The 23,613-nt window shown below is 38.4% G+C and overlaps 1 protein-coding gene and 1 pseudogene across 2 annotated transcripts in view; one reads left to right on the top strand and one right to left on the bottom strand.

The window, feature by feature from the left end:
* SGTB (small glutamine rich tetratricopeptide repeat co-chaperone beta) overlaps positions 1-23,613 on the top strand; it is a 47,704-nt gene that overhangs the window by 15,150 nt on the left and 8,941 nt on the right. For both annotated transcript variants that reach the window (XM_066376069.1, XM_066376077.1), the window contains exons 4-6: positions 45-114; positions 4,366-4,465; positions 20,590-20,694. In XM_066376069.1, the coding sequence (XP_066232166.1) occupies positions 45-114; positions 4,366-4,465; positions 20,590-20,694 (275 nt within the window). The remainder of the gene's footprint in view (positions 1-44; positions 115-4,365; positions 4,466-20,589; positions 20,695-23,613) is intronic.
* On the bottom strand, positions 16,099-20,014 carry LOC136389730 (nucleophosmin pseudogene; annotated as a pseudogene).

Here is a 23,613-nt window from a genome sequence, read left to right as displayed (position 1 = left end):
ACTCCCAGTGAAGCTAAATGGAAGTACTGTATATTTTTTTTCAGAATGACATTCTGCCTCTCTCAAACTCAGTACCTGAAGATGTGGGAAAAGCAGACCAATTAAAAGATGAAGGTAAGCCTGACCTGTGGTGGCGCAGTGGATAAAGCGTTGACCTGGAATGCTGAGGTTGCCGGTTCAAAACCCTGGGCTTGCCCAGTCAAGGCATATATGGGAGTTGAAGCTTCCTGCTCCTCCCCCCTTCTCTCTCTCTCTCTCTCTCAATCTCTCTCTCTCTCTCCTCTAAAATGAATAAATAAATAAAAAATTAAAAAAAAAAAAAAAGATGAAGGTAAATATTTCGTAGAAAAATGACTTATTTGGTAAAACTTCCTGAAACTCTGGACAAAGTGACTATCAATCAATAATATTCTGGTTTACCCTGTGAAACAGAAATGAATGTGATAGAGAAGCCAAAAACTACAGAATGGGTTGTGGGCAATATCAGTGTGGCTTGCTGGCGTGCTTGGCTTCAAGACAGCCAGATCTGTTGCGCATGAAACTTGCAAAACAAGTAACTTTAGGGTCAGTACTTTATAACTGTATTTGCTTTGTATACACTGGGATCCCAAATTCTTCTTTATGCTTACTCAAAGATGAAAATAATTTTTAATATTATTTTAACTCTTGTACTTGTATATTTAGTTTTTGAGTTCTCCAAAGTTTGTTAATACATGCACATAAGCACTTGACTTAAGTGTTTATTAGCACATTTGATTACTACATTATTAAATTTTCTAATAGTGAATATTAAAGCACTCTTGGTTTTAATGAATGAGTCACAATTGTGTGAAAACAAATGGCTGTAGTTGATTGTTAAGCATAAGGTTACTCTAGGTTGCCAGTTACTCTTATCTGTGTTAATTATGGCTTCTAGCCAACTAGTACCTTCCTGAAAGGTTGCTTTCAAATATTTTTGTGTGCTTTGTTTCTGAAGAGTGACAGTAAGATCAGATGAAAACAAGAGTTTATTGTTGTTACTCCGGGACACATCACAGAAGCATGGGCATATCTAATAGGGTTGTTTTGATAATAAAGGAGACAATTTTAGAGAAGGATGTCATGTAACTATAAAGTGCTGTACAATGCTTAGTTATATTTATCTTCACAAAATTGATCATTTGTGTCCTGAATTTTTGAATATTAAATATTTTTTAACTTGAAGCTTTTTTTTTTTTTTTTTTTTTTGTATTTTTCTGAAGTTGGAAACGAGGAGGCAGTCAGACAGACTCCCGCATGTGCCCAACCGGGATCCACCGGCACGCCTACCAGGGGGCGATGCTCTGCCCATCTGAGGCGTTGCTCTGTCGCGACCAGAGCCATTCTAGCACCTGAGGCAGAGGCCATAGAGCCATCCTCAGCGCCCGGGCCAACTTTGCTCCGATGGAGCCTCAGCTGTGGGAGGGGAAGAGAGAGACAGAGAGGAAGGAGAGGGGGAGGGGTGGAGGAGCAGATGGGTGCTTCTCCTGTGTGCCCTGGCCGGCAATTGAACCTGGGACTCCTGCATGCCAGGCCGACGCTCTACCACTGAGCCAACTGGCCAGGGGCTTGAAGCTTTTTTTATCAATATATGTAAATGTACTTATAATTGTAGTATGTGTATATATGTGTATATATTTTTACATATATATATAGACACATTATCATATCTATATCTTTGAGGCAGTTTATAGGACAAGATATACAGTAGGTTTTAATACTACTACTAATAACAGTAATAATAAAATGCCATCCCAAACAAAAAAGGTCCAATGGCAACAAGGAAATCTCAGTAACACAGAAAATTTTAATCTTTCCCATGAAGGAGGCAAATCTATTTAAGTACATAGGCTAATGTAGTTAACTTCTTGCTTAATTATAGAAGCTGTGGAATCCTCTTAGCTGCCTTAAAAGCTTCATATTCATTTCTTTGTTGGGAGTGGGGAGAAAATGAACTTTCATAAATTTTAAAAAACAGCCTTATTGAGCTATAATTCACATATCATGCAATTTACTCCTTTAAAGTTTACAAATTCATTGCTTTTTAGTATAGTTACAGATCTGTGCAGCTATCATCATAATTATAGAACATTTTATTACCCCTCCAAACAACCATGTACCCATTAGCAGTAATTCTTTGTATTCCCTTCTGATTCTTAATTTGCAGTAATGCTTTATGATTTTAGGTGCTTTTATCTACCTGCATTTAATATTCCTATTTCTGTTCCTGCAAATGTACACCCCCCTTCTTCCATTAATTAGCTAATGATATATTAAAAAACAAGCCTAATAGAGCTTCTGGTTTAGAGGCAGCTGGGAGGAATAACAGAACCCTTTAGGATATAAGTTTTTCTTCTAATTCTAGAGTTTTAAAATTTTTGATTTTGAACACTGGTTCTCAAAAGTTATTTATTTTATTTTTTGTATTTTTCTGAAGCTAGAAACGGGGAGGCAGTCAGACAGACTCCCGCATGCGCCCGACCGGTATCCACCCAGCACGCCCACCAGGGGGTGATGCTCTGCCCATCCGGGGCGTTGCTCTGTCGCGACCAGAGCCACTCTAGCACTTGGGGCAGAGGCCAAGGAGCCATCCCCAGCGCCCGGGCCATCTTTGCTCCAATGGAGCCTCGGCTGCGGGAGGGGAAGAGAGAGACAGAGAGGAAGGAGAGGGGGAGGGGTGGAGAAGCAGATGGGCGCTTCTCCTGTGTGCCCTGGCCAGGAATCGAACCCGGGACTTCCGCATGCCAGGTCAACACTCTACCACTGAGCCAACCGGCCAGGGCCAAAAGTTATTTTTAAAAACCAAATTAAGGCCCTAGTGGGTTGGCTCAGTGGCAGAGCCTTGGCCTGGTGTGTTGATGTCCTGGGTTCAATTCCTGGTCAGGACACACTGAAGCAACCATCTGCTCCTCCACTCCTCCCTCTCATCTCTCTCTCTTTCTTTCTTTCTCGCTCTCTCTCCTCCTCCCGCAGCCATGGCTCAATTGGTTTCAGTGAGTTTGCCCTAGGCACTGAGGATGGCTTTATGGCCTCCACCTCAGATGCTAAAAATAGCTTGGCTGCACAGCAATAGAGCAGCGGCCCTAGATGGGCAGAGCATTGCTGCATAGGGGGCTTGCCAGGTAAATTCTGGTGCATACAGGAGTCTGTCTCTCTGCCTTCCCTCCTCTTACTTAACAAAAAAAACAAAGAAAAAAAGAAAAAGAGGCCCTGGCCGGTTGGCTCAGCGGTAGAGCGTCCGCCTAGCGTGCAAGAGTCCTGGGTTTGATTCCCGGCCAGGGCACACAGGAGAGGCGCCCATTTGCTTCTCCACCCCTCCCCCTCTCCTTCCTCTCTGTCTCTCTCTTCCCCTCCTGCAGCGAGGCTCCATTGGAGCAAAGATGGCCCGGGCACTGGGGATGGCTCTGTGGCCTCTGCCTCAAGCACTAGAATGGCTCTGGATGCAACAGAGTGACGCCCCAGATGGGCAGAGCATTGCCCCCTGGTGGGCATGCCGGGTGGATCCCGGGTCGGGTGCATGCAGGAGTCTGTCTGACTGCCTCCCCGTTTCTAGCTTTGGAAAAATGAAAAAAAAAAAAAAAAAAAAAGAAAAAGAACCAAATTGAATTTTCTTCTCTTTAATAGAGTACAAAAGATAGCCACAAGAAATCTCTTCTTTTCTTGACCAGTTGTTAATCTACGTAAATTGTTGCCAGATGTATCTGCTGTTGTTCTTCCTGAAAATCAGTACCCTGTGGGCTACCTATGGTATCTGAAATCCTGTCTTTCTATAAATTAATATCTAATAATCTCCTTTTCAAAAGAATCTATGTCTGGAAGAGATAGCACACGAACATATTATCTACCAATAATGTATTAACATGATTAGCTTTACCAGCTTACCCACACAGCAGTTGTGAGGGTCTGGCTGCTCAGAGGTATATGTTTTGACAGGGAAGGAGTGGAAGACCAGGTCTAGACTGAGGTGATAATTGAGGAGAGTGTTGTATTAAGACAGGGTGGGGCTACTCTAAAAGGAAGAAGAGAGATGAAGATAAAGAAGGTGAAAAGAGGTAAATTTTGCCATGAGATAATCATAATTGTTGCATTTACTCATTTATTGAAGTCTGAAGTTTGTAAGAGATACATACATTAATTTTTAAGACTCTATATTGTCAAAATTATTCAAACACACTGAAGGCTAAGGAATATCAAGTCTAATGTACAATACGAAATTTATCTTCTATGTGACAGAAAAATCATGTTGTTGACCTTTATTATTATTAGAGTCTCTGTGATTAAAATATGTCTTACAGACTTTATATTTTCCCTATATGTTATTCTTACTGTATTTACTCATTACTTTAGGCAACAACCACATGAAAGAAGAAAATTTTGCTGCTGCAGTGGATTGTTACACACAGGCAATAGAACTGGATCCAAACAATGCGGTTTATTATTGCAACAGGTAAACTGCCATCATCGTGGCAGGTTAACAGTTTAAAAAGATTTGCATTAATAGTTCTGAAGGACTATAAACTTTAAAAGTAAAGAAGGAAAACAATAAACTTATAAACTTGCCATTAGTGGCAACCTCTGTTACTAACCTTTTGTCATACTTTGATAAAAGTGTAATCACTTTTACATTCAGCTTTATTCACTGGGCATATCATACCTGTGCTTGTATTGAAATCCTTCATAAACATTGTTTAAATTGATATAAATTAGTCTATTATTACCTCTTAATCTTTTTTTATATTTCCAGCACCTAGCATCGTGGTTGGCAAAAAAGCGCTCAGTGTTTTTTTCACTAAATGGATAGATATAAGATATACCTTAATTTAATTAACTGCTGACCTACTAAGGTTGTCCTTTTTTTTTTTTTTTTTTCAATATTATAAGGCTGCAATGAACATCTTTTATTTCTATAATTATTTTTTACTTTTAGACTTTGGATTTATCCTTAAAAATTCACCCAGGAGGTCTAACAATATAAACATTTTTAAAAATGTTGATGCAAATTGCAAAATTGTTCCAATTTCTTTGAAAATATTCTCCCCTAGGATTATATGAGAGTATCTCTTTTTACTACACTTTTATCAACACTAAATATTTGAATTATTGTTATTAGTTTATATTGTTATTTTAATAGTAACCGTTCTAATTTATATTTAGTTACTACTGAGGTTGGACATTTTTCAAAGGTTGGCCATTTGCTTTATTTTCTCTGAATTATCTTTTTTATTTGTGCCACAACTTACCTTTGACCTTACATTTCTTTCTTTCCCTGTTTTGCCCTTTTTAATGGGGTCTGACCCCCATAAGTAGCAATTAGGCTCCTTTGTCCCCAGAGTTTTGTCTGGGTTCAGCCAGGGGAGGTGCTGGCAGATGACTGGAGGGCAGAAGGAAGGGAGAAGTGGTATTTTTTCCTCTATTTTTATATCAGGTTGTTTATCCAGCAAGGACTGCTTCTCATCCTTGTCTCTAGCTCCCACTCAAGATACCTACTATCTCAGCTTCTGCCAGGTGATAGTGGGTGTTTGGATTCTGCACTTTGCCCTCTGTTTTGGGGCGTAATGGCTCCCTTCTGTTGCTGATCTCGGGCTTGCTGCACAGCCTCCTGTTCAGCAGCTCTTCTTTCATCTATGCAATGAATTCCCTGCACTAAATTATTCTGTTTTAAATAATGATGTTCCAATAAAACTTTCTGCAATGATGAAAATGTTCTATGTTTGCACTGTCCAGTACAGTAGCCACTAGCAAAAGTGGCTATTGAGTACTTGCAATGTGGCTAGTGCAATTGGAAAACTAAATTGTAAATCAGAAAAAGCTAAGAACTATATGATTTCACACATAGGTGGGATATAAGATGAGACTCATGGACATAGATAAAAATGAAGTGGTTACCAGGAGGAGGAGCCTGAGCAAAATGGGGAGTGGGGAGAGGGGGGTAAAGAGGGACAAATATATGGTGATGGAAAATGATTTGCCTGCCCTTTGGTGGCACAGTGATAAAGTGTCGACCTAGAATGCTGAGGTCGCTGGTTCAAAACCGCGGGCTTGCAAGGCACATATGGGAGTTGATGCTTCCTGCTCCTCCCCCCTTTTCTCTCTCTTTCTAAGAAAGAATAAATAAAATCTAAAAAAAATAAAAATAAAATGATTTGACTTTGGGTGAAGGGCACACAACATAATCAACAGTTCAAATGCTATAGAAATGGTCACCTGAAACCTATGTACTCATTGATCAATGTCACCCCATTAAATTTAATTTACTAAAATTTCTGAATAAAATTATAAAAAAGAAAAACTAAATTTTTCATGTTTAGTTAAGATCAATTTAAATTAATTAAATTTAAATAGGTGCATGTGGCCTGTGGCTGCTGTACAGGATAGGATAGCTATATATTAAAGATATAATCCTGGCCTGACCTGTGGTGGCGCAGTGGATAAAGTGTCGACCTGGAAATGCTGAGGTCGCCGGATCGAAACCCTGGGCTTGCCTGGTCAAGGCACATATGGGAGTTGATGCTTCCAGCTCCTCCCCCCTTCTCTCTCTCTCTGTCTCTCCTTTCTATCCCTCTCTGTCTCTCTCTCTCCTCTCTAAAAATGAATAACTAAATAAATAAATTAAAAAAAAAAAGATATAATCCCTTCATCCTAACTGCACAGCTTATTATTGTTTTCCTTTTAATGTTTTTCATATAGGAAAGTTTTAAACATGTACATAAATATTTTTTTAATTTAACTCTAATATTTTTTAGACTTAAAGCTCTCCCCATTTATAGACTTAATAAATAATTTTTATTTTCTTCTTTTTCCTTTACATTTAAATTTTATCTCAAGTCTATTTTGGTGACTGGTATGACCATTTTAAGTCTACATATTTTGGTGACTGGTATGACCATTTTAACCAATCTGAAGCTTTTTATAACTTATAAACATGGCCTTTTATTATATAGTAAGTTCTTAGATTTGAAAGAGATCTTTAAGTTAATTTGGTCGAATGTTCCATTGCGCTACCCTTACTAAATTTAGGTTATTCATGCCATTCTGAGAAAAGTCCTTTCTCTCCCGGCCTTTTTCTTTGTGGTTATGTCTGTTAAAAAAGTCTTTCTTATCCTGACACAGAATTTGTTTTCATGTAGCTCCCTGCTCTAGCTTCGCTCTCTTAGCTCTATTTTTATTCTTAGGGGCAATTACAGACTATGTTTGATTCTTTTTCATCACTGTACCAGACATTTTAAGTTTGCTCCCATGTTCACTTGTTCTTCCCTTCACATGAAATGTTCGCAGTTTTTGCTTTTGTGTTACTAAAGCCTTTCTTTGTTTTTCTCACGTTCTCTCTATCCCATCGTTCAGTCACATATCCATTTGACAGGTTCTTGCCAAACGCCTGCGATGCACGGGCGCTGTCCCTGCAGGTAAAATGGTTACCGGATCTTGTAGTTTATCGCTGTAGAATTTCATCTTGTTACATACAGCCTCTCATTTACATGGCCCGTAATCTTTTTGGATAATTAGTAAAGTATTTGCTTTTTCTCCTAGTTTCATGTCATCCAGAAACTTGAGAAGAGTGCCACAGATCACATTATGTCCATACAAAGTCGCCTAAGGGAGCCGTCCTAGGGAAGTGGTGAAGAGCAGGGGCTCCAGCCCAGACTCTGCATTCTAATCTCTGGCTGTACCACTTACTTACCTGCTACCTCTGTGACCTGGAGCAAATCACCTAACCTATCTATGCCTTAGTCTCCCCATTGATAAAATGTGGAAATGTGCATAATAATATTTACCCGATAGGTTTGTTTTAGAGATCAAATCCATTAATACATATAAAGTACGAGGAAAGTATCTAATGAAGAGTGCTGTCCACAGTAGTAATTACCATTGTTATTTGTGCAGTCTGTTGGTTGTGGTATTTTTTGGCCTCGATCAGAATATGAAGAGAGGTCCAAATTTATTGCGGTCCAAATGTGTTGTCAGTTGTCTTTCTCTGATGTACTAGTCTAGTGGCAACCCTGCTACATAGGAAATGATGTTAGTCTGATAGGACTTGTGAATTAAACTATGTTATTTTCTCTTTTTTTGTCTCTAACATTTTTTGAAAAATTTTAAAGTTGAAAGAAGTTTACAATGAATTCTCATATCCACAGCTAGATTTTGCTGTTGCTATTTTAGTATATTTGCTATATCACATATTTATTCTATCTGTGCCTCTCCATTCATTATTCCATCTCATTTTTGATGCATTTCAAGGTAAATTCCAGCCATTGGTACACACTCCCCCTAAATACTTGAGCTTGCATATCATTAACTAGATAGAGTTCAATACTTTACATTTTTTCTTTTGAGATAAAACTTACATGGGAAAAACATAAATCTTAACTACTTTTACTTCATTTTGACAAATGCCTATACCTATGTATGCTTAACTCAAAACCCCTATGAAAATATTGAAAATTACCACCAACTCAGAAAGTTCCACGTGTCTTCAGCATCAGTTGCCTAAAATACTCACCAGAGGAAACCATTGTTTATTTTTTCACCATAGATTTCTCTTTTAGAATTTCATATAATAGGAATCATACCATATGTACTCTTTTGTGTGAGACATTTTTTGCTCAGCATAATAGGTTTTGCGATTCAGCCATATTGTTACATGTATCAGTGGTTCATTTCTTAATTGCTCCGCAGTATTCCATTGTTAGTACCACAGTTTGCTTAGGCATTTTTCTATTTATTGTCACCGGGACTGCTTTTAGTATTCTTTTTGTTATGGGTTTTGTTTTCTTTTTTTAAGATTCTATTTATTTATTTATTTATTTATTTATTTATTTATTTATTTATTTTACAGAGACAGAGCGAGGGTCAGAGGGAGGGATAGGTAGGGACAGACAGACAGGAACACAGAGAGATGAGAAGCATCTATCATCAGTTTTTCATTGTGGTACTTTAGTTGTTCATCGATTGCTTTCTCATATGTGCCTTGACCGTGGGGCTACAGCAGACCGCATAACCCCTTGCTCAAGCCAGTGACCTTGGGTCCGAACTGGTGAGCTTTGCTCAAACCAGTGAGCCCGCGCTCAAGCTGGCGACCTCAGGGTCTCGAACCTGGGTCCTCTGCATCCCAGTCCGATGCTCTATCCACTGTGCCACCACTTGGTAAGGTGGGTTTTTGTTTTCTTTTTCTTTTTTATTTTTTTTTATTTTGTCCAGAATTTATAGTTGTTATTTATGAAAGAGTTGGATCCACATGGAATTTGGTTGGCCACATTGGAACCCTTCATTCTCTTTTCTTCTCTTCTCTTCTCTTCTCTTCTCTTCTCTTCTCTTCTCTTCTCTTCTCTTCTCTCTCTCTCTCTCTCTCTCTCTCTCTCTCTCACACACACACACACATACTCACACACATGCGAGCAATTCCTTTATTAATCAGTTCTAATAATCTAGCCCAGAAAACTAGAACATCCAAATAATTTGTGGAGAATCAATAATTATACTTCTCCTTTGTATTTAAATAGTATCTTTTTCCCTGAGGAGTTCCGTAATAGAGCATGCAATTTAATATTAAATAACTAGAAGACATAATTTGTATATTTAAAACAAATAGTGATTAAAGCTTTAGGATTTTTTTAGACTCTAGCAGCCATAAATATTTCATTAGCCTGTAGACTTGTCAACTATCCCTTGCTATTTTTTTTGTTTAAGCCAGTTAGCTGTCAGGAGTTGAAAACTTAGAACAGAAGATCTAAGTCTTCCTTTTGATATAAAATTTAAAAGTTTTATTACTAATCAAAATATTGTTTAGATGTTAACCTCAATAAAATGAACCAAAATTTACTTTATTTATTTTGTAAAGGTTTTATTTATTGATTTTAGAAAGAGAGGAGAGAGGGAGAAAGAGAAAGAGAAGGCAGGAAGCATCAACTCCCAGTAGTTGCTTCTCATATGTGCCTTGACTGGGCAAGCCCAGGGTTCCAAACTGGCAACCTCAGCATTCCAGGTTGACGCCTTATCCTCTGTGCCACCACAGGTCAGGCCAAAGTTTACTTTTGTAGAAGTGACTTTTGTGTTAGAAAACAATCAGTTGGCCCATTTTTTCCCTTTCTTCTTCTTTATTTTCTTTTTTGTGATTTTGAGAATACTTTTATTAAAGCTGGGGTCAGTGAAACAGGGGAGGGCCTAGAACAGCAGGAGCAACTTGGCTCTCTAGAAACCCTGTGGAAAAGAAACAGCCTAAGTCAGAGAAGAGGGGGCATTGGAGACAGGTCCAAGGGGTTAGCTGGGGATGAGCTGCTGCTGCCCATTGCTCCCCTGGTTGCACGTTTTCTGAAGACCTTTTGAGTTTAGGAGTTACACGCATGTGGGGGAAGAAGACAGAAGAAGGGGGAAGGGAAAGGCGCCACATGCCCCCGGTGGAGAGCGTGCCAGTTGGCACATTTGTAAAGCACAAGTCATTTCTTTCTAGCATTTATCTCTATTTTGACCTTTAGAATCCTAATGATGCTTTAGGTTCAGTTTGGGTACCAGGAAAACCTGACTCCTTCCTTAAAAACCTTTTGTTTATTTTTGCTTTTTTTTTCATATACTTTTAGCACTTACCATGATCTGTAACACTTATATTAATTTATCATGTGTTCTTCCTTATCTTATAGTTATGTGCATACTTGTTTTATCTTCAGGTGAAGGGCAGATATTGGATCTTGTATCTATTTGTATCTCCCGTAGTACCTAGCATTGTGCCTCAGGAGTTCAGCCAATTTTTGTTGAATGCATGGAGGACTGTCAAAGAAATGCAAGAAATCTGTAGTCATGCTAAAGTGACGAGGCACTCACATTAACACTTGCATGCATAAAACAACAAATGATTGATTATAGGTCTGAAACAGTCTGAAACATTCCTAAGTACTTTTTGGTATGAAATTATATTTTATGTTAAACTAGCTACTTTTCTATCTCTTCTGTCTCTAATATTCTTACTTCTTTTGTGCAACCTCATTGCTGAGTACTTTATTTTACCCATAGTAGTCTCATGTTTCTGGGATGGATGGATGGTTGAGTGACTGAGGCAATAAGTGGAATTAAAGATACCTAGGAAAGAGAGAGAGTGTGATGGAAAGAATTTGTCTGGAAGGCCTCTTAGGTGACAGGGAACTTGAGTTGGAGCTGGATTTGATGGACAGGTAGAAAATTTGGATAGAGAGAAAAGAAGGGAAAGCATTTTAGGTTGGAGAGTATAGTTTTAAACAGTGGTCTCCAACCTTTTTTGGGTCACGGACCGGTTTAATGTCAGAAAATATTTTCACAGATCGGCCTTTTGGGTGGGACGGATAAATGTATCATGTGACCGAGACAAGCGTCAAGAGTGAGCCTTAGACAGATGTAACAGAAGGAATCTGGTCATTTTTAAAAAAGAAAACATCATTCAGATTTAAATATAAATAAATGGAAATAATGTAAGTTATTTATTCTTTTTCTGCGGACCGGTACCAAATGGCCCACGGACCGGTACCGGTCCGCGGCCTGGGGGTTGGGGACCACTGGTTTTAAAGGCAGAATTAGGAATCATCAGGGCTTGTACCAAGGAATGCTAGTGACAGCGTGAGCTCTGGAGAGAGGTAGGAACAGAGACCATGTTGTTGTGTATTTTGTTTTCTTTTACTTCTCTGTAAGTACCATGCAGTCATTAGTTCCATGGGAATTTGTAGTTGGTTTGTTGAATTTGGAGTTGAATCTCAGTTTGGCCACTTACTAGCTTTGTGACCTTGGGCAGCCACTTGCCCTTTTTGAACCTCAATTTCCTGACTTGTAAAATAGAGATAATAGTTGTCGTGAAGAGTAATAATCTACATAAAGTCCCTAGCATAGTCCTCGGCTTTCAATATCTATTTCTTTCAGAAACAATGTATGTAATTCCTAATTGTAGGAACTGTTTTTTGCTATAATTTATTTATGCATGATATATGTATAGTATGGGAAATGTGAGGAACCTGTGATTTTTTTCCTGTCTTATTTTCTATAAAAAGAGCACAAGTGATATTCATGCTCTTGCTCTAACAAGCTAAAGAAAGCAAGGTTGTCTGGAAACATGGTGACTTTAACTGTATTGTTCCGCTGGAATTTCATTAGTTATGCCCTGATAACCAGCCGGCAGGGGCAGGGAGAGAAGACCACATTGTTATTCAGTTCAGACACTGGCATGTTTGGTTTCATCTCACAAGAGATTCAAATGTAGCCTGACTTTTCTTCCCTCATCCAGCCTCAGAGGTTCAGACCCTCTCCTCTTTCTTTTGTGAGCCGCAGCAACCTGCTTTTATCTGAGCTTGCAGTTGGTGATTGAAAGCTAAAGATATCAAGATTGAAAGAGTCATCCTCTTCCCTTCTACCCACTCTTCTTTCTGGGTCTGATCCTCACAGCTTTATTGTTGACTTTATTGTCAGTGTTGAAGCCAGCGAATAGGGCATCTTCCTCTGTTTCCCTTTGACCTTCCAAATAGCTCATTTGTTCCCTCCACCTTTTGCATCGCTATTGCCTTAACCAGTTTCTTCACTTTCGCTAAACTAGTGGCCTCCCGTTTTCTACTTGCACTCCTCACTCCAGCCTTTTGCCAAAAGGATCTTTCTAAAATATGAAATTAGTCATTTAATTCTTGCTTTCTATTCACTAGTTCTAAATACCTTCATGATTGAATTTAAGCTCCTCAGCATGATATATAAGATCTTTTATAATCTAGGGGTTTTTTTTATTATTATTTTTAATTTTCTTTCTACCCCATTCCTCTTCTCACTACTCTCTATGCACATATAATATGAAATTTACTAACTTTTAAAAAATCCCATGTTGGGACATCTCCCCATGCTTTTGTGTACTCCTTCTTCTGCCTAGAGTATTTCCTACTTTATCTGCTGGGTCAAGTGCTAGTCATCCTTCAAGACCCTGGTAGATGTATCTTCTCTTGGGAAGAATTTCTTAATTTCTTCTGTGTCCAACCTGCTGAACCATGCCCCTATACCTTTCCCCATCATAGCCTAAGGAGCGGTGCTGTCCAACATGGTAGCTTGTAGCTACATGTGGCTGTTTAAATATAAATTAATTGAAATTAATAAAATTAAAAATAATAACATTTTAAAATTAACAAAATTAAAATGCACTAGCTCCTTTCAAGTACTCTTTAATCACTTATGGCTACGGGTTACTATACTGGAAAGCACAGATAAAAACCTATCACAGAAGTTCTTTTTATTTAATTTTTAAATTTTATTTAGGAAATTAACAGGGTGACATTGATCAATTAGAGTACATAGGTTTCAGGTAAACATTTCTATGGCATTTGAACTGTTGTTTATATTGTATACCCATCACCCAAAGTCAAATTATTTTCCGCCACCTTACATTTGTCCCTCTTTATACCCTTCCCCTCACCCCCTTCCTGTGCCTCTCCCCCCACATCCCCTTCCCCCTGGTAACCTCTTCACTTTTATCTGTGTCCATGAGTCTCAGTTTTATATCCCACCTATGTGTGAAATCATACAGTTCTTAGCTTTTACTGATTTACTTATTTCACTCAGTATAATGTCCTCAAGGTCCATCCATGTTGTCATAAATGTCACTATGTCATCATTTCTTATGGCTGAGTAGTATTTTATTGTATATATGTACCACATCTTCTTTATCCAGTTCTCTATCGAGGGACACTTTGGTTGTTTCCATGTCTTGCAAACAATGCTGCGATGAACATGGGGCTGCATGTGTCTTCACATACCAATGCTTTCAAATTTTTGGGGTACATACCCAGTAGAGAGATTACTGGGTCATATGGAAATTTTATTCTTAATTTTTTGAGGAACCACCATACTTTCTTCCATAATAGTTATATTAATTTGCATTCCCACCAACAGTGAATGAGGGTTCCTTTTTCTCCACAGCCTCTCCAACATTTGCTATTACTTGTCTTGTTGATAATGGCCAATCTAACAGGTGTGAGGTGGCATCTCACTGTAGTTTTGATTTGCATTTTTTGAATAGCTAGTGAAGATGAGCATCTTTTCATATACCTGTTGGCCATTTGTCCTCTTGGGAGAAGTGTCTGTTCAGGTCCTCTCCCCATTTTTAATTGGATTATTTGCTTGTTTGTTGCTGAGCTTTGTGAGTTCTTTATGTATTTGGATATTAACCCCTTATCTGAGCTGTTGTTGCAAATATCTCCCATTTAGTTGGTTGCTTATTTGTTTTGTTGTCAGTTTCTTTTGCTGTGCAGAAGAAACTTTTTAGTTTGATATAATTCCATTTATTTATTTTTGCCTTTACTTCCCTTGCCTCTGGGGTCAAATTCATAAATTGGTCTCTAAAGCCAAGGTCCATGAGCTTAGTACCTATGATTTCTTCTATGTAACTTATTGTTTCAGATCTTATATCTAGATCTTTGATCCATTTTGAATTAATTTTTGTGCGGGGGGACAAACTGTAGTCATTTCATTCTTTTGCATGTGGCTTTCCAATTTTCCCAGCATTATTTATTGAAGAGGCTTTCTTTTCTCCATTGTGTGTTTTTGGCTCCTTTGTCAAAGATGATTTGTTCCTATATATTTGCTTTTATTTCTGGGCTCTCAATTATGTTCCAATGGTCTGTATGTTTGTTTTTCTGACAATATCATGTTGTTTTGATTATTGTGGCTCTATAGTATAATTTGAAGTCAGGTATTGTAATGCCTCCAATTTCATTCTTTTTCCTCGGGATTGCTTTGGCTATTCAGAGTTTTTTATCATTCCATACATAAGTTCTATTGGGTGGCTCTATGTCTAATAGATTGTCTCTTTCTTTGATACTTCCATTGTTGTACTTATCATACTATTTATTTTTTTTACATGGCTATTTCCATGTTAGAAAGTGAATGATTGGAGGGCAAAGATATATTTTCTTTATCTCTGTGTATCTGATTTTGAGTTCAGGTTTTAAGACATTATAAATATTCAACAAAAGTTTAGTTGAATTGATTCACTGAATTTTAGAAGAGAGAATTGCCTCACCTTGAAGACTTCTAACAGTGACGCAGTCACATGGCAGTGTTTTGTATACTGCTCACAAAAATTAGGGGATATTTAAAAATTAATATGAAGTGATAAAATATCCCCTAATTTTTGTGAGCAGTGTATATACTGGGTGTGGCAAAAGGTTTACAGTTGTGAGTACACAAAACAGTTTATTCTTTTATTATTTATTTATTACTGTATTATTTTCTATACAAATAACTGTAAACCTACTTTTGCCAAACCCTGTATATGTATATATAAATAGCTGTGTGTGTTTATATATATATAATATATCAATATATATATATTGATATATATACAAGAAAGCAAATTAAAACTTACTCAAAACCTATTTAAACTTACTGAAAGAGTAACACAACGAGGACCAATACATATGTACCTCAGGGTCAATAGTAACTTTCTGGCACATTTATTTCCTCTTTTTTCTCTTATTTCTCTCTCTCCCTCTGTGGAGATGTTTGAGTATATATGTGTATAAAGTTTTTTTGCTAATCCTAAATACTTAAGTTATATCTTCTAAGAATAAGGATATACTCCATATAACTATCATGCCGTCCACATTTAAGAAACTTTGCACTAATGCTGGGAGTTCTCCAATTGTCCCCCAAATACCTTTTATGCCTTTGATCTAGAATCCATTCAAGGGTCATCAGTTACATTTTATATTAATTTAGTCTCTTTTAATCTAGAAAATACCCCTGACCTTTTTTATTGTTTTTAATGACATAGACTTTTTTTGAAGAGTTAAGGATAATGATTTTATAGAATGTGCCATATTCTAAATTTGTGTGATTGCTTCCTCATGATTAAATTTAGGTTACATTTTTTGGTGTGAAGCTTTCATAAATGATTATGTGCACCCTTTACTGTACTATGCTAGGAAGGCCCGTAATTTCAAACTGTCCCCTTAATGATGTTTCTGAGCTTGACATGTTATGGTGACGACCACTGTTTCTATTATTTCTATTATAATTAATAATAATCTGTGGGTCAGATCATGTGAATATCCTGTTTCCCAACAATCTTTTATTTTTATTTTTTTTACTTTATTAAAATACTGAGTTTATTTCACATGTATATTTCTGTCTCCCCACCATTTCCACCTGTCTGACCACCACTACTGCTATGTCCTATCTTAATGTTCCACACATACTTAACACCAAGCAAAGGGTGGAGTTCCATCTTTAAAAACTAAACAGGCATTTTGGACAACACATTCTTGGCAATGGAACCTGGACAACGTTTATCAGACATGGTAGGGAAAGTTCTCACTCTGCATTATAAAAAGGACAGCCAGATATCAACTGTTATAGAAATGAAATAAGATGGAAAATTTTAACAAACTGTTTAAACTATTTTCTTAAAGAGACTTCCTCCACTGCCAGAGATCTTGAATACTGTCCTGGTCAGTCATCTGGAAGCAATTCTTCACGTAATTGATGAACTTGGCTTCCACTTTAGGAAGAGAACCACCTTTTTTTATACTTGCTTGCATTTTTTCTTTAATGTCTTCTACAGAACTAGGTCCTTTTGGTGTTTTAGGAGTTCTTTCCTGTTTTTTGAAGGATTCCTGACCTTTCGATCTTGGTGTTGGTTTTGAGTCTTTTCCATTCTGGTTTGATTTTTGTGCAATTTTGGCTGGAGTATCTCATATAGATTTCTTTACTGGAGCTTTTTCTTCAGCTTCCTCATCCTCAAAATCATCATCATCATCATCATCATCATCTTCATCATTATTATCATCCTCATCGTCATCCTCATCATCATCCTCAGCAGCAAGTTTTACTTTTTTCTGTGGGACCTTGCTACCGCTTCTAGGGGCAGATCGCTTCCCAGATATACTTAAGAGTTTCACGTCCTCCTCGTCTTCATCTTCTGACTCCGCATCTTCCTCCACAGCTACTGCGTGTTGTCCACTAATATGCACAGGCCCTGAACCACACTTCAACCGTAAGACCACAGATGGTGTTATTTCAAAGCCACCAAGGGAAACCGTTGGCCATACAGACATTTTCAAAGTTGCCAGTGTTAATTTATTTAATCTTTTTTTTTTTTTTTTTTTTTTTTTGCATTTTTCTGAAGCTGGAAACAGGGAGAGACAGTCAGACAGACTCCCGCATGCGCCCGACCGGGATCCACCCGGCACGCCCACCATGGGGCGATGCTCTGCCCACCAGGGGGCGATGCTCTGCCCATCCTGGGCGTCGCCATGTTGCGACCAGAGCCACTCTAGCGCCTGGGGCAGAGGCCACAGAGCCATCCCCAGCGCCCAGGCCATCTTTGCTCCAATGGAGCCTTGGCTGCGGGAGGGGAAGAGAGAGACAGAGAGGAAGGCGCAGCGGAGGGGTGGAGAAGCAAATGGGCGCTTCTCCTATGTGCCCTGGCCGGGAATTGAACCCGGGTCCTCCGCACGCTAGGCCGACGCTCTACCGCTGAGCCAACCGGCCAGGGCCGCCAGTGTTACTTTAATTGGACTGCCTTCATAATTCATTGCCTCTGCTTCAACAATGTGCAGGTCATCCTTTGCACCAGCCCCTAAACTGACCGTTCGTAAGGATAATTGGTGCTCATTTTCATCATTATCCACCTTGAAGTGATAATCTTTGTCGGCCTTGAGTTTACAACCGAAAAGATGGTTCTGGGGCCTCAGAGGGCTCATGTCCATGTTCATCGAATCTTCCGGGGAGTGGTAGCACGCACTTAGGGGGCAGAGAAGGCGGCCGGAGACGAATGACTGCCTGTTCCTCAGAACAGACTCGCAGGACGGAATCGCACCAGGCCCAACAATCTTTTATTTAATGTTTTATCAACCTTTCAAGATCTTTCCCTGAATCATTAATACATTGATAGCTACAAAGTAATGATTTCCTAATCTGATCATTTCCTTTATATATACAGAGGTGAGCAAAAGTAGATTAATAAAAATAAATAATACAAGACTAAACTGTTTCATATACTGACAACTATAAACCTCCTTTTGGCCACGCCTGTATTTCCTCATATATGTCTGTAAAGTTCCTAACCCTTTCTCCCTTTTCCGCCTTCCTCCTCCTTCCCCTCCCCAGCTTTTTGAGTATAATTACAGATGTATGAGTTTTTTAATTTCACTATTCAATATGTTAAAATAAATTACCATAATTATTATTTCCATACTTATCCCATATTTGGCTAGTAGGAGCTCCTATAAACTGGCTGTGTCCTTTTATATATAACTTTGTTTTCTAACACTTTCTTGTTTCCTGAGACAAGGTATTCCAGATCTGCCTTGTATTTTCTCAGCTCTAGATCTGGGGGCTCCACAAGTAACCCCTTTTCCTTTTAACAGAGAATGGCATTAGAAACCAAGCCCAGGTTGCAAGAGGTGATCATTGCTACCGAAATGTTATTGCTTCCAGGTCCTTTCAGTGGGCAGAGCTAGGGAACACGTTATTTTTGAAAAGTCATCCATTTATGCAGATGCCTTCAGTTCACATTCCAGCGTCACAGAGATTTCCTTTACGTTCCCCTTTTTACATTTGTATCTCCCTTCTCCCGGAACACAAACCCTGCTTTCTGACATCACTATTTTTACTCACTAGTTCTATTCTTCAGTGTCCCCCAGCTGGTATCACACCAATATTACAACACTAGTAAGTCTAAGTAAACTTCAGAATTTCTTTGTAATTATTTTGTCCTTAGAATATATCTCACCAAGGAGAAATACTCAGAACACTGGCTTGAATTTCTTTGTAAATATATATACAGTTAAGATCTTTTAATATATATACAGTTAGTTTCTGTTTTATTCAGTTTGAAGGTTTGCTCTTTCATCCTTTCTGAAGTCTCATTCCCATTTCTCTCCCATCTACCCCATTCCCACTAATCCTCGAGACTTTTAATAAAGGTTTGACTTCTGAGCCATGTAAATGTTTTCCTTCAAGTTAAACTAAAAAGGATGATCAATAGATAATGACTGTATCCTTAATAACGCTTTTTGCCTCATGTCTGTTTCTACACCAGCTTTCTTTTGCTTGGTTTTCAGTTTGCCTGATTGTCTTTTTCCATCCCCTTTAAATTTCAACCTTTATGTGACTATGTTTTAAGTGATAATCCTATGTATACAACTGGAGAATCTGAGAATCTGGTTTTCATCCAGGCAACTTTGTGATTACTTACATATTTGAATTGCGTTCCACTATCTTATCTTTTGGCTTTCTTTGCTCCCTCCTCTCCTTTTTATTTTTTTCTTTTATTGTGTTGACTAAGTTATTTTTACTTTATTTTCTTTCTAATTATTTGGAAATGATACATTTTATTTCTCTTCTTTTAATGGTCATCCTTGTCATGCTGTTACTGTGAGTATTCAGGTAAACCCATACCTTTTATTTACATGAACTACCAAAATAGGTTTGTTGAATTCTGTATTTTCACATGTAATGTTTTTTAACTGCAGCAAAGAAGATTGTTTCTTTTTTTCTTTCAAATTTTAATCTTAGTTTGAGGAGTAGAGTCAGTCATGCTATAAGAAGAAAGGTTGACAGCTCCCCTCCTAGGAATCTAAGCACTACTGAGGCCAGGAATATTATTTTGAATATTTGAAGTAATATTTATTTTGAAAATTTGAAATAATATTTGAATATTTCAAATGATAAATATTAGAAAATAATATTTGAATATTATTTTACTGCTCTATTATGCCCAGAAAATTGTCTGTGCCTTAGCTACCTCTCAGTAGATATATTATAGTTGAATGAATAAAGTAGAAATGTTTAGTCTGGAGAAGAATGGAAGTGGTGGTCATAGGACACAGGACAGGAGACATTTTGGAACTTTTCAGTTTGAAGGACCTGCAAGTTGAGAAGAAATTCTACTTGTTTATTACGGCCCTGAGGGCTAAAGTCAGCACTACAGTAGGAAAACAGAGAGGTATATACCATCAGGATTGCGTGTAGAGGTAGGAAGCACCTTCATTAAATTGCCAGGTCCCATTTTTGCAGAGAGTTTGTTAGAGATTACCTGGAAAGGATTAAGTAGTCCTTAGTTGCTCTGAGATTCTATGCTAGGTAGATAGAATACACTGCCATCCTTAATTTATAGGCAGATTCAGGTACATGGTTAAATTAGGTTTTTTCCATTTAGACTTGTCCAGTGATCTTACTGCTACAGTAAAGTGGTCATTTAACAGCACAACACTCTTGAGTAGTCATTCACAGCAATTACCCACTCTGTTTGCCTCCCTAGTAATCCCAAATGTCCTAGTGTTTTCAGTTTTCTGTTTGGGCAAATTAAAAAGACAGTAAGTAGATAAATCAGTTGTATGGCTTGCATATTTTGTCTTTTCCATAGCAAAGCAAACAGTGAAAGGCAGCTTTCATATTTTTTCTGAATTTTGTTTCTGAGTTTTCATTTGATTATAGAATTATCTTAAGACAGGCTGATTTAGATATTTACTGGAAGTGATATACAAATTGGGACAAGGAAAATGTAGTTGTATTAGAACCTGAAAATCTAAATTAATGCCTTGAAGGATGCTTATAATAATAACTCTCTTCTCTTTCTTTTAGGGCTGCTGCTCAGAGTAAATTAGGTCACTACACAGATGCAATAAAGGATTGTGAAAAAGCAATAGCAATTGATTCAAAGTACAGCAAGGCTTATGGGAGAATGGGGTAAGTTCTGGGATAATGTTCAAAGTAGTACCAAGTTGTATCAGGTATGTTGCTCTTAATGGCTAGGTTTTGAATTTCCTGCCTGCCTGACCAGGCGGTGGCACAGTGGATAGAGCATTGGACTGGGATGCAGAGGACCCAGGTTTGAGACCCCAAGGTCGCCAGCTTGAGTGTGGGCTCATCTGGTTTGAGTGGAGCTCACCAGCTTGGACCCAAGGTCGCTGGCTTGAGCAAGGGGTCACTCAGTCTGCTGTAGCCCCACAGTCAAGGCACATATGAGAAAGCAATCAATGAACAACTAAGGTGTCTCAACGGTCCCTATCTATATTCCTCTCTCTGACTCTCTCTCTGTCTCTGTAAAAGAACAACACCACAAAAAAAAAACAAAAAAATTGAATTTCCTGCTTAATACTGCATCCTCTCAGCTAATAAGAAAATAAATATAACCTTTAAGAAGGACATGACTGCAGTTTCTGTGACTTGGGAGATTAGTTGTATAATGAATGGTTGGTTGTTGGAGAAAATCATACAGCCATTGAGTAGCCTCACTTCATATTCAAGACCACAAATCTCATGAGTACTCAGTATTTTGGCAGACAGTCCTATTACGTATTTCCTTCTAAGTTCATCTTACCACTCTCTGAGTTAATTGCTTCACATCTACTCTTCTCTCTTCAAATTTCCTCTGCACCTTCTGTGGTGACTCATAGCTGATGATATTGCCTTATACTTACATGATAAAATAGGTGAATCGAGAAGAAAAGTAGCTCATTTTCCTACTGCCAAATCCCCCGATCTACCTCATTTGTGTCTACACAGACTGCCTTTTCTCCTATTAAATAGAAGCAGTCTTATCTCAGACGCTTGCCTTCATTTATGCTTCAGATATCATCCCTTTGTACCTTCAGGTCTTCACACTTAAAATCATCTGCTTTCTCTTCTGCATCCTGTCTCTAACAGTGATGACTGCAGCTGAAAAGGCCACGGAATCCTCATCGGAACCATCCTTGCACTCAGCTACATCACTTCTCGGTTCCTCTCTCTCTACAAAGCCCGATAGCAGTCTGTACTTCCTGTCTTGTCTTCTTCATCTCTCAGTCTCTCTTCAGCTCATTCTGATAGAGCATTTGCTGATATCACTCAACAGAGCGCCCTAAAGCTCTATTCAAGGCCACCAGTTGTCTGTATTTTGCTAAGGCCAAAGTTCAGTTCTGTATCTTCACCTGTCATTTTTTAGTATTTGGCATGATTAACTTATTTTTGAAGTATTCAAAATTCTAGACTTCTATGACACCACACTTCCTGGTTTTTCTTCTACTTCACTGGACGTTCTTCCTTCCCTATCTACCACGTGTACATACTGGTGCCCTTTGGGACTCTGTCTTTGCTGCTGCCGTCTGTCTAGTCTCTCTTCTGATTTCATCCTGGCCTATACTTTTAAATTCCATTTATAGTCAATACTCATTACTCATGAGTTCTGTATTTATGAATTCACTTACTTGCTAAAATTTTTTTTGGTAACCCCCAAATCAGTAGTCACTGTGCTTTTGTGTTTATTCACAGCATGGTGAAAAATTTGAGTCACCTGCTGTGCAAGATCTCAGCTGAGGTTGGATAAGGCAATGCTCTGCCTTTTTGTTTCAGCTGTCATGCTGTAAATGAGTGTCTTTTTTGCAGTTCATTTAATGTTATATTTTGCACTTTTATGTCTTTTGTTGTTCATTTCCCTGTTTAGAGTGGACCCAAACATAGGCTGAAGTGCATTCTAGTGTCCCTAAGTGCAAGAAGGCTGTAATGTGACTTACAAAAAAATACACAGTTGATAAGTTTGTTCAGGCATAATTTAGTGCTACTGGCTGTGAGTTCAATGCTAATGAATCAATAATACATATATAGTAAGGTTTGTTTAAATAGGAACATACATAAAATGAGATTATGTATTGATCAGTTGACAAGAATGTTGTGACCAGAGCCTCACAGGAACCTAACTCTGTATTTACCCTACAAACAATTGTTCAGTATTTGCTAAATTAGTGTTTGTGGTGACTTTATAGAACATAACTACTTTGAATAATGAAAACCAACTCTATGTTGATGGATCTCATTATTATATGTCTGAATTTCATATCATATTTAAATTATTTTCATCTCCATTTATATGTTTAACAGGCATTTTAAATTTAACATGTCCCAGTCAGAACTCTTGTTACCTTCTTTTTGTTGTTGTTGTTTTTTTGGTATTTTTCTGAAGTGAGAAGCGGGGAGACAGTCTGACTCCCGCATGTGCTCGACTGAGATCCACTCAGCATGCCCACCATGGGGCAATGCTCTGCCTATCTGGGGCATTGCTCCATTGCAACCGGAGCCATTCTAGCACCTGAGACAGGGACCATGGGGCCATCCTCAGCGTCCAGGCCTACTTTGCTCCAATGGAGCCTTGGCTGTGGGAGGGGAAGAGCGAGATAGAAAGTAGGGAAAGAAGGGTGGAGAAGCAAATGGGCGCTTCTCCTGGGTACCCTGGCCAGAAATTGAATGGGGACTTCTATACGCCTGGCCAAAGCTCTACTGATGAGCTAGCCAGCCAAGGCTTCTTGTTGCCTTCTTAAGTGTTTCCATCTCAGTAAACGTTACCTACCATTACACCTGACACATCGAATCTATCAGGAAGTCCTGTTCATTCTAATTTCCACATACATATCTCTTGAATTCAAGCATTGATTTCCATCTTGTTTATAACACTTGTCCAAATTACCATTTGTTACCTGAGCTACTGCAGTAGCTTCCTAACTGGTCTCTCTGCCTCTACCTTCCTTCATGAAGCCCCTCTGCAGAGAAGCCAGAGAGAGCTTTCCAAAGCATAGATCAGATCATGTCACTCCACTACAACAAGAATAAAATCCAGACTCCAAACCCATGGTT

The sequence above is a fragment of the Saccopteryx leptura genome, chromosome 1, assembly GCF_036850995.1.
Source record: "Saccopteryx leptura isolate mSacLep1 chromosome 1, mSacLep1_pri_phased_curated, whole genome shotgun sequence".
Lineage (NCBI taxonomy): Eukaryota > Metazoa > Chordata > Mammalia > Chiroptera > Emballonuridae > Saccopteryx > Saccopteryx leptura.
Note: the sequence above shows the minus strand (reverse complement) of the source record. Positions and strands in the feature narration are given on the sequence as shown.